At 32.1% G+C, this 12,414-nt stretch overlaps 1 protein-coding gene across 1 annotated transcript; it reads left to right on the forward strand.

Moving 5' to 3' along the window:
* The first annotated feature begins 5,539 nt into the window (after positions 1–5,539).
* On the forward strand, positions 5,540–11,736 carry LOC125855554 (potassium transporter 6-like). The gene is made up of 8 exons (XM_049535286.1): positions 5,540–5,763; positions 5,868–6,357; positions 6,436–6,489; positions 8,203–8,463; positions 8,553–8,605; positions 9,581–9,704; positions 9,786–10,040; positions 10,572–11,736. Exons 1-8 carry the CDS (start codon positions 5,725–5,727, stop codon positions 11,633–11,635), a joined length of 2,340 nt encoding a protein of 779 aa, XP_049391243.1. The 5' UTR covers positions 5,540–5,724; the 3' UTR covers positions 11,636–11,736.
* Positions 11,737–12,414: the final 678 nt, after the last annotated feature.

The raw sequence follows: 12,414 nt of genomic DNA on the forward strand, positions 1-12,414 counted from the left end.
TATTCTTGTGTGAACATTTGGATACATATCCAGAACATAATTCAAATCTGAAAGGGAATATTAATCCCAACAAAGTGGCAGGAGATGTCTCACTAGCACCTAGTGCCCAAAACATCTCAAAGGTAAGAACGAATATGCCTATTCCCAGCAACAATTGAAGCTTCTACTTCCAAAGAAGGAACAAGCTCATCCTCAGCAAAAGCTGAAAGAATCATATCTGGGAAACCAGAAAGCAGAACTAACCCAGTTCCATCAGGAACAAAAGTGTTTTCTTCTTTTCAGGTTGGCAAACAGCACCCTAAGGAAGAAGAGTATCTTACATTCACGAGATACATTTACAATCTCCCAGAAGAAAGTGGAGAAACATTCGGTGTTTTAGGAACAACAAGTTTGTTTCCTAGAATATCAATATTTCTAAATGGGTCACCGAGATTTACGTCTCAATTATTCAAATTTGGATATTTAGATCGAGTATATGCGAAACCTGATCTAAATGAATTATCTCAACTACCATCAAAATTGTTCAACATAGTAAAAAATTATGCCCAAGGCGATGGAGTCTATTGCAAGTTCTTTAGCATTTCCATGGAAGGCAAAGATTTGCAGGCATATTATCCAACACTCAACTATATTTCAGTTGAAAAGATTTAAGATTTTAATATTAAAGCCACCGGAGTGGACAAAAAACTTCCACACCTTAATAAAAAGTGGATTCAAACCAGAAGAGTTTTACGGATAAAAGCCTTATATGCCATTCTTAAACGATTCTACAATGAAGATTGCAGAATCATAGATCAAGACCATGATTGGGTTTTGATTACTAAAGGAAGATCCAAGTCAAAAGAACTCAAAGAAAGAATACTTGACATAGAGTTCCATAGATTGGGAGCAACGGAAGAAACATGGAAACTAGCATGTAAAATGCTAGATCATGACCATGCTAATGTAGCATAAGGAAGAAGACAAGAATAAAGACGTACGCACTTACGTCATGGAGATAGCAACAAAGAAAGGAATATTTTCTTTTTCTCAAAGTCAAAAAGAGAGGTCCCATCCTGTCGGCCATCAACAAAAGAAGACGGACAAGTCCTTATCCTATCAACAAGGGATCTTCAATCAGTGAAGGACCAAAGAGAAAATATGTATAAAATTTAGGGAAGTCCCTAAAAATTTACATTTTGTAATAAGTCCCTCCTTCCATCTATAAAAAGGAGAGGAACTTCATACTTGAGAGGGAGACTACATTTTCTAAGAGAAAAACACTTGAAAGAAAAAAGTTAGGTACTTCAAAGAGTATGAGTGAGTAGTAACTTCTCCCGCCAGGGAAAAGTATTTTCTATATATGTTGTGAGTATTAGTATAATATGTATGGTGTGATTGTAAAAGTTATAATATGAAATAAAAAGTTGATTTCTATACTTCTCTTCTTAAAACTCTATTAATAGTCTTAAGTGAAGGTTGCGATCTTCAGCCTTAGGGGGGAACAGTAACGAAGTAGCTAAGACCGAGGTCGTTAGGGCGAAACACTATTCATGGCCTAAAGGGAGAACTACTGCAGTAGTGATAAGGACTATTCATCGACAAAAAAGAAGGAAGGTATACACGCAAACTTTTTAGTACATGTTATTAGTTTTATAAGCATAATATCATGTTATATGATACTTAAACATAGAAAGAAATACTTAGTACCTATAGGGAATAAAATATATTGAATATCTCATGTCAATACAACCTGTTTATAACTATGCTATCAGCATAAAAAATATTTTAGAAATATTTCTATATCCATGTTATTAGCATAAAAATGAATTTTTTACAAAAATCTGTGCATAGCATAAGAAAAAGAGCTTGGAAACATAAAAAGGGTTTATTGTATATGGATAAAGCAATTTCAGAAATGGAACAAGTATATCTGCATACTAGTCATACCTATGATGCAATAATATTTTCAATACATGAAATGAAAATATATAGAATACAAGAATATTTTGAATAGAAAAATGCTCTATCAATTCTAAAAAACTGTAGAGTGTTTACTGCATAACTGCAATAATTATCCGCAACTCTGTTTAAACAAACAGCTAGAAAATAATGGTATCAGAGCCAAAGAACTAAAAGAAAATATGGAACTAGACTTTACTCTAGTAAAACCTATTTGGTATATAGAAAAAGAAACATTAGTAGCAATACTACAGGTAATTAAAAAATTAGATGAAGATCTAAAAAGGAAAATAGTAACTATAATTACCCTTAAACTATGTGAAATGAACAAAAATGTCCTCCATTTTTTATTTGGTCTAAAAATATCCTTACGATCAATACTTTGGTCCAAAAATACCCTTATTAGTATTATTTAATGTGTCAAAAATGCCCTTTTGCCAAATAACTACATTATTAATTTTCTTTTTAACACAATTTTTTTCTATGAATATTTTTTAAGTTAGCAAATGTTTATCCTACTTCAATTTGAAAAAAACTAAAAATAAAATTCTTATTTTGTTATAATTGTTTTTATTGTTATATAAATAAAAATTAATGATGGATTTACAATGATCTTATATATATGACATATATCATCCATTGAAAGGGTATATATGACATATATTATCCGTTAAAAGGGTACATGAAGTTATTCTATTTTAATTGATGAAGTGAGACTAAGAAGAAAAAAAATCATTTCCAACATTTTTATTAATTAAAGTGATTTTAAAAGAAAGAAAACAAGAATATGGTTCTTCAATAATATTTTTATCAGGAACAAGATGTGTTTGAAAAGAAAAGAAAAAATATATTTATTCGAAAATAGTAACAGTAGTGGCATTTCTGGATCGAACTATCAACGACGAGAGTATTTTTGGACCAAAGTATTGATGGCAAGGACATTTTAAAGCCAAACTATAAACGAGTGATATTTTTTGTTTATTTCACATAATTTAAGGACATTTTAAATATTTTCTGTTAATTTTATATTGAATAAACTAATGAACTTTAGGTCTGACCCATTTCTCAATCTAAAAAAGACAGAGAATCAAAATCAAGTCATATGAAAAATAACTATGAGATTTTAACCAAGACTTTATAATATTTCTCATAGCATGTATTCACATAGTTAAATCATACAGATCTAAAAGATATTCTCTACATCATTCAAGAAAATTATAGCTATCATAATAAAATTGTATTAAAGGACCATAAGTTGGTAAACAATGAAAAGTTATTTTCCAACTATAGAAAAAAAAGAAAGAGAGAAATACAATTAAAATTTCTTTAAAATCAAATGGGAAAAGTTACAAGTACCCGGCCCCTAAACTATGATCGAAATTTCAGAGACACACCTTAACTAAACTAAGGTCATATTACCCCCCTTGAACCCATTTTTTTTTTTGTAGTTTTGTGCACCTTTTTGGCTTACATGGCATCCAAATATATCACACGCGTCTCAATTGCGTGGAGTTATGGAGTGTGCCACGTAAGACAAAAGATGTACAAAATTACAAAAAAATAAGTCTAGGGAGATAATAGGACTTTAGTTTAGTTAAAGTGTGTCTCTGAAATTTTGGTCATAATCTAAGAATACTTGTGTCTTATCCCAAATCAAATCAAATCGATAACAATCAAGTCAATAAGTATGAATGATATTTGATTTAAGTTGATTTGTTTTAATTAAAAATCAATAAAATCTATTTATTTTATTTTAAGCAAAAACTGACGTTGGAATTCCCCCACCCTCACCCCCACTCACCCACGCACCCAAACCTAATTCCCCACTTGATCCCCGTTTCGTTTTCAATAAGGTTTCTGAGAATATATAATTTAATGAAATTTGACTAATATTTAAAATGTCCAACTTTTCTTTATTTTGATAATCAAAAATTTATAACTTGTAGTGATTATCATGATATTTAGATATTTATGACCATTAAAAAATGCAGTGTAGTGAATGAAGTTATTTCTTTTTTAATCAGAAATTTTGTATTTGAGTCTTAAATATGAAAAAATCTTTAATATAAAACCCTCGCTCCCTCTCTTCGAATAAAGCAATATACGTGACACAAATTGAAATAGTCAAACTTTAATATAAATATCAAACGGATGATGAAAAATCCACAAATAAACATGATCTAATTTAGTTCAACTGACTTTGCATAAACAAATGACAAATTGTTTTCAAAGAAAGCATCCGTTTTTTTCTAATTTGGAGCATATCCAATGAGCAGCTGCCCATCCTTATCATATATTAAAAAAGTCAACTAAGCTTATGTATACGTGAGCGCGCAGATATAAATACTCGATCACAATAAATAGAATCACCAAAAGATACTAATAGAAAATCGTGATTTACAATAATTCAATTAGTTAGTTGACTATCTAAATTAGAGTAATATTGAATAAGAAAATTCTGATTTTACTATTTTTAAATCAAGTGTTTGACAAATAAAAAATAACTTATAATAAGTAAGAAATGACTTAAAATATGTTAGGGAGTGTTTGATAAAGTAAAAAGTAACTTAAAATAAATTAAAAATAACTGTAAAAAAGCTTAAAATCAAAAGTAGGTCTCTTCCTACTTTTTATTTTTTGACTTAAAAGTTATTTAAATATGACTTTTTATTTTTTGACTTAAAAACTATTTTTTTTTAAGTCAATCCAAATGAAAGTCAAAAGTCAAGTTAGAAATTTTAACTTATGATTTTTCACTTATTTTTAATATTTTAACTTAAAATTAAGTGTTTATAAACACTTTTTTAAACTTACTCAAACACTCCAAAAATACATAAAACTATTGTAGCTTAAAAACACTTAAAATAAGTCAATTCAAACGGACTTTAAAACAATTTCTATTTACTTAAAAAAAACACTTTTTCTTCTACTAATTATTGTTCAAAAATACATTTCAAATTAATAAGTCAAACACAAATTATTTCTCATTAAAAATACATTTTTAAAAACCCTATTCAGATGAAAAACGTTGATTTTAAATACTTCATGTGTCCCTAATTACTTATCCACTTTTGAATTGACACACATATATATTAAGAAAGTAATTATTGACAGAGTGAGTTTACCATTTTACCTCTATTAATTATAAAGTGGATGAATTAAAAATTTAAGATTTTAAAGAAGTTCTATCTTTTTTAAAGTAATTAATTAAATGTATAATAAATAAAAATATTTTATCCTTTTTTAATTTATCAAAATAAATAAATAATTAGAGATAATTAAAAAAGAAAAAATGATCGGGTAATTAGGCACAGAGTACTTCCAAGTTCCAAATTAGTTTTATTCAAAGGTGCACTGAAAATTAGGTGGTAACTTGGTCAAACAAAATTTATTTTTTTAAGAAAAAATTACAAGTTTGGGTGTTAAAAGGACATTTTCCCTTTTACTATTTTATTCATAACTATATATGTATCTCACGTTCTTCCTTTTTCCTTCTTTAGAAAATAAAATATACATAATTTGGCTTTCATATGAAAACAGAAGAGAAGGCTCTCTGTTGTTAAACTGTCACTGCCATTATTTCTCTGCTATACAATTTTCTCATGCTCTAAAAATTACTCTTCTTCTTCTTCTTTTTGCTTATATTTTTTTCAAAAGTTCCATTCTTGCTGCTTGGGGTTCATTTGAAATTGTCAAAAGTTCCATTCTTGGTACTTCGGGTTCAGTTGAAATTGTAAAATTTGTTATATAAATGGATTTTCCAAGGTTTTGAAAGGACTTGCTATGGATCTTGAAACAGGATTTTATCAGAATCGTTTAAAGGTAACTTCTTTCTTAGTGATTAAGTCATACTAGTTTTCAGATTTTTTTCATAAAAATGTTTTCTTGATTTTTTTTTTTTTTGAATTTTTGGGATTTCATTACAGAAAGAATCTTGGAGGACAGTGTTGACGTTGGCTTATCAAAGTTTAGGGGTTGTTTATGGTGATTTGAGTACATCACCACTCTATGTATATACAAGTACTTTTGCTGATGACATTAAACATTCAGAGACAAATGAAGAAGTTTATGGGGTTTTATCATTTATCTTTTGGACATTGACTTTGATTCCTCTGTTGAAATATGTGTTCATTGTGCTTAAAGCTGATGATAATGGTGAAGGAGGAACATTTGCTCTTTATTCACTCTTATGTAGACATGCTAAAGTTAATTCATTGCCTAATTCCCAGTTAGCAGATGAGGAATTATCAACTTATAAGAAGAATGATATTAATATTCCTGCACAAACTACTTTTGGAGCAAAAATTAAATCAATTCTAGAGAGGCATAGAGTGTTACAAAGATTATTGCTTGTTTTGTCTCTAGGTGGAGCTTCTATGGTAATAGGTGATGGAATTCTTACACCTGCTATTTCAGGTATGCCCCCTTTCTGTGGAACATTTTGTGTTGGTTTTTTGAATAATTTGATTCATTTTTGTGGGAATAATATTGCAGTTTTCTCTGCCATTTCTGGTGCTGAACTTTCTTTGGGAAAAGCACATCACCTATGTAAGACTCTTAACCTCCTCTTCTGAGATTATTATTGGTGTATGCAATGTTTTACTCCCTTTGTTTTACCTTATATGACGGGGGAATGGACATGGAATTTGAGAAAGAAAGACAGACTTTTTATACATTAGCTCAAATGTATAGAACATGCCATATCATTCTTATTAGATCATGCCATTAAAAGTAAAACAGGAATATTGAAATTAAATAATTTTAAATATAGAAAAGTGTCATTTTTTTCTGCGACAGACCAAAAGAGATAGAATGGAACGTAGGGAGTATTTGCTTAACCCCACAGGCCACAGAATAGTTGACTGATGATGGGAAACAGTGACTGTGAGCTTTTGTTCTTAACATATTCCATAGTTTGCAGATAGATTTGGTCATTAGAAAACTTGACAAACTTAAATCCTTTAAACTGTTACATTGTGTTCTGTAAATCAGTAGTAGTTATTCTGTTGATTACTATACAATTTAAAGTCAAAGATTAGATACTAGTAGGAGCACTACTTGCAGTGCTTTTAAGTTGAAGTCCTATGTATTCAAGAGTTGAAAGCAGAATCTCAACTAACGAATTAGAACACTGCACTCATGCAGGATTGATCAAACGTCCTCACAAGAAAATGTTTAGACCCTTTTGACCATACATTGTCTTATGTTGCGTTCTTTGATCTGCACAAACTTTCATGCCTATACTTTGTGGTTGAATTTTATGTTAAATAAAGCTGTAAGAAAGAAGTAGAAGCTCTGGATATTCATTCATTATCAGGTCATGCCTGTTGAATAGAATTAATATTATGAAACATTCCTCGTTTAACACAGAAGTGATCAAGTAAAATTCAAACAAATACTGGTGCCCCCTTTTGTCTTTATGATGGATGGAGAAGTAGCACTCTCCTGGAGCATCTATGTGTTCTGTAAATGGGCTACAGTCTCAAGAGGAGAAAACTGACCCATACTTTTTTCTTCTATTGGTGGTTGGGCTAATAGATGTTGACTGATCTTAAATGAGATCCATCAACCATAAAGAACTGTCTTGTGGCTGAGAAACTATAAAAACTAAAAAGGTAAAGTCTTCAAGTGGGTTGCTGAGGAGTATGCTACTGCACTGATAAAAACATTGAACTTTATGCAAAAAAAATTGATTCAATGCTAGCAGATGTTAATCTCTCTAGAATCTCAGAGTTTGAGCAATAGTTCAGGTTTGCTTTGCTTAATCCATTGATTTTACATTTGTACTCATAAATCTTGACTGTCTTTTGGACTCACTAAATTTCATTTGTCAGATATATCTCTGAATAATATAAAGGGAATGATGAAGGTATAAACCAAAATTGAGTTTTGATTGGTTAAGGATTCTGTGCTAACCGAAACACTTCGCGTTATCGTTATGGTAGTTATGGTTGATATGGGATGATCCCACCATGATGAGAGTTATGTTAATTGCATATGCATTATTTTGATTGCATATACACCATGAGATGGAATTGATATCAATGTAATCACGGATTTGCGTGATATATCATGTGGAGTTCCAAGATTTTGAGAAATCTTGGGGATTGAGGCTTAATTCACTCATATTTTTTCTTCTTTTTTTCATTGTTTGTTGATTGAGTTCGTATTATTTAAAGGATTTAGAATAAAATATAACTCTTAATACCTACGCCCAAAATGACTTGCTATCTTTTCTCCTTAAATATGAAAAATTTGCAGATATAGAAGTTCCAGTTGCTTGTGTCGTACTGATAGCATTGTTTGCCCTTCAACATTATGGCACCCACAGGGTTGGATTTATGTTTGCACCTATCGTCGTGACATGGCTCTTGTGTATCAGTGGCATTGGGCTATATAATATAATACACTGGAATCCAACTGTGTATCGAGCACTGTCTCCATATTACGTGTACAAGTTCCTGAAAAAAACTCAAAAAGGAGGCTGGATGTCCTTGGGAGGAATCCTTTTGTGCATAACAGGCAACTACATAGCTGTGTCTCTCAAATGAATAGATTTCTATTACTCCTCCCAGTATCATGATCACTTAATACAAAACTCGTTCTTTCAGGTTCAGAAGCAATGTTTGCTGATCTTGGACACTTCTCCCAGTTGTCAATTAAGGTATGTGTCCATCCATCCTGATGCGTGTCCTCTTTATCCATCGTAAAGATTTGATGTAGCTCGTCAACTTTCATAAATGATGATTTTCAGAGAACAAAAGTTTGAATTTACTAATTGTATGGATGAAGAGTAAAAGTGAGAGAGTGACAGCAAAGTATACATCAGGAAAACTGAAAGATCAGTACTGTTAAATACAAAAGGCATGAATCGTTAAATAGGAAGATTTTACCTAGATGGTTTAATTTCCCTTGTCTAATACAATCTTTTTTCCTAATTGAAAGTGTGGAAGAGATTTCTCTTCAGGAAGAAAACATTTCTGATTGGTCTCCATGCAACCTCATACATGTAAGTCTTTGAAGAATCAATCTTGCATGATTGTTAGAACTTGATCATGATATCTTATTCAAATGTCAAAAGTAGTTACAAATAACTGTGAATTGTGATAATATAAATGATCTGTAACTGTTATAGTCAATCGATTGGTTAGCAGCAATCATAGGTGATTAATTTATTCGAAAACACGCAGTTTCCACAAAAGAGAATCTTTGAGAAGCCTTTGTTTTCAATCGCTGAACTTATCTATTTAATTTCCGCAGGGATCAATGCTAGTTCTTCTGAAATGCTTACAACTGCTTCCCATGTTGATATCAGTTGACATTAGTTTGCCTTAGTGTCTCAGGATCCCTTCGGTTTACTTTTATTCCAGATTGTTATAGATGTACCATAATCACATGTATCACCAGTGATGTGTTTACAATCTGATGACACTATAAGGGAAAATGATATTGAAATAGAGACATGAATGAATACAGTTTAAAGATAGATTTCTTAAATACTGGATTTTGAAGGTTCTCCTTTTTGTTCTAGAAAATGTGAAAACCAAAACCTAGTCGCTTGTGCGAATTGTACAGACTCGTACAGTTCGTATCACCGTGAGACTGTACAATTGTATATAAGACTAGTTCCATTTTGCAGATTGCTTTTACCTCCTTGGTTTATCCATCATTAGTTCTTGCATATATGGGGCAAGCTGCTTATCTGTCACGGCATCATGTTATGGAGAATGACTATCAGATTGGCTTCTATGTTTCTGTACCTGGTATGTATTTTAGTTGTTACTTTTACTAGGACAGGAGAATATAGGCAAATTCTTGATTGACATATTCTTCTTTTGTTTCAGACAAACTAAGATGGCCTGTTCTAGTGATTGCTGTACTGGCTGCAGTAGTGGCGAGCCAAGCTGCTATCACCGGAACCTTCTCAATTATTAAACAATGCTGCGCCCTGGGATGCTTCCCAAGAGTCAAAATAGTTCATACGTCGTCAAAAATACATGGCCAGGTTTACATCCCTGAGATTAACTGGACCTTAATGATACTATGCTTGGCTGTTACTATTGGTTTCAGAGACACAAAAAGGCTGGGCAATGCTGCAGGTATGGATTCAATCTTACACAAAATACAAGAATAATTTACTCATACTCAAAAAGCAAAGGAAGAATTTGTCTAGTGCCGATCACTTTATCTTTGTAGAATTTAGTGGCAGTTTTAATATGCCACTTCAGTGAATTGGATTATGTCATTACTAGATCAACTTTATTAAATTAGGGTCTTTCTGTCCAGTTGCCGGTAGTCTGCATCTTCACGGACATGTCTATTTCACCGAGCCTCTCTTTCCCATCCCTGTTATGACTTTTCTGTACTAGTTACCATCCTATAACCTACTTCAACCNCCCCCCCCCCCCCCCCCTCCTTCCCCGGTGCATGGACCCAAGTTCTCATGTTTCATTTTGCTGTATTTTCTCAATTTCTCATGCCTAAATACTCGTCTTTTCCTTTTTAATATTCATTTTGTCCTTGTTTACGCAATGGACAAATGATATTAGCGAAGACACATCACTTAACAAGCCCATGATGAATGAACTTCTTTACTAATTCATCCCTAATTATTTATTTTTTTGCATCAGGTTTGGCAGTAATAACTGTAATGTTGGTAACCACTTGCTTGATGTCATTGGTTATTGTTTTGTGTTGGCACCAAAATGTCCTCCTTGCAGTTTGCTTTGTGATCTTCTTTGGGACAATCGAGGCTTTATATTTCTCTGCTTCTTTAATTAGATTTTTTGAAGGAGCATGGGTGCCTATTGCCATTTCTTTAGTTTTCATGATAGTGATGTGCATTTGGCACTATGGCTCACTGAAAAAGTACGAGTTCGATGTTCAAAATAAGGTGTCTATCGACTGGCTACTCAGTGTAGGTCCCAGCCTAGGTATTGTAAGGGTGCGTGGCATTGGCCTCATATACACTGAGCTGGTATCCGGAATCCCAGCTATCTTCCCTCACTTTGTTACCAATTTTCCAGCTTTTCACCAGGTCCTGGTATTCATTTGTGTCAAATCTGTCCCAATTCCTCATGTTAGACACGAGGAACGGTTCCTTGTCGGACACATTGGCCCAAGAGAGCACCACCTTTATAGATGCATTGTTAGATATGGTTATCGTGATGCTCGTAAGGATGATCTCCAGTTTGAGAATGATCTTGTATGTAGCATAGCTGAGTTTATAAGGACAGGAAAGAGAGGGTTGAATGGTAATGCTGCTGAAGATTTATCAAAGGATTTGGAGGACATGACTGTTCTTGGAACCCCTAATACTCATATATCTGGAGTTCAGCTTTATGAGGACAATGAACTGAATTCAGAATCAGTTGGAACGTCGAAACTTAGAGAAATGCACACTACACATAAAACCAAGCCTAAGAAAAGAGTGAGGTTTTTCATACCAGAAAGTCCGAAAATTGAGAGAAATGCAAGAGAGGAGTTGCGCGAACTGATGGAAGCTAGTGAAGCTGGCATAGCTTACATATTGGGGCATTCCTACGTCCGCGCCAAGCAAGGATCTAGCTTCTTAAAGAGAATAGTAATAAATTTTGGATATGACTTCTTGACAAGGAGTAGTAGACCCCCATGCTATGCATTAACTGTACCTCATGCTTCTACCATAGAGGTAGGAATGGTGTATCATGTATAGATTTTGTGTATACAAGAGAAACAAATAACAATAATCTCTATGTGTTTGTGCTTTCTTCTCTAAGAATACAAGACAAGTGCTAACAACTAGCTTGAGTGAGATTTGAAAATGAGAAATATCTTCGTAAAAGCTCTCTAGTCCTGATACCTTATGAGTACTTTAATTTCTAACTGGATAATCAACTCTGGCATTAAGGACCCATTAGGTCGGCGGTATTAATTAGTCTAGTTTATGGATTAAAATTTAGTCTATTTAATTCATTGTTTGGTTATTTTATTTTAACTTAATCTATGAATTAGTTATACACCATATGTGGTCTTATTTTATTCCTAGAAAATGAGGGACAACTAATCCAAGGTTTAATAATTCTTGGATAAGACCTCTAAATGACTAAACTATCCTCCTATTCATTTTCCTAAATTTCTTTTGTAATTTGATTTCTTTATTATTTATATTGGAATGGTTATAAATATTTTTTTTAATTCTCTAAATCCGTTTAGTGTAATTTGATGATTTCACTATTATAATTTTTTCTTCTTTTTTTATTCAATGTAATTAATCACTTGAATTATTTGTTTTTAAAAAAAAAAAAAAAGTTTTAGGTATTTACAATTTAAGTAGCCTTAAATCTATGTTAAGTTTGAGATATACTTGACCAACATAAAACTAAAAATACACCGTGCTATCAAGAATTTCCATAGTGGTACATCACACCTCAAAATTAATAACATTATATATATGTGTGTGTATGCGTGTGTGTTTTAACTTAACTAGTTAAA

Source organism: Solanum stenotomum, chromosome 2, assembly GCF_019186545.1.
Source record: "Solanum stenotomum isolate F172 chromosome 2, ASM1918654v1, whole genome shotgun sequence".
Taxonomy (NCBI): Eukaryota; Viridiplantae; Streptophyta; class Magnoliopsida; order Solanales; family Solanaceae; genus Solanum; species Solanum stenotomum.

Excerpts from the sequence above, each read along its gene's own strand:
- LOC125855554 (XM_049535286.1), top strand. The coding sequence starts at position 5,725 with ATGGATCTTGAAACAGGATTTTATCAGAATCGTTTAAAG. Across the intron at positions 8,606-9,580 it reads TCTCCCAGTTGTCAATTAAG|ATTGCTTTTACCTCCTTGGT; the intron begins GTATGTGTCCAT and ends TCCATTTTGCAG. Across the intron at positions 10,041-10,571 it reads AAGGCTGGGCAATGCTGCAG|GTTTGGCAGTAATAACTGTA; the intron begins GTATGGATTCAA and ends TTTTTGCATCAG.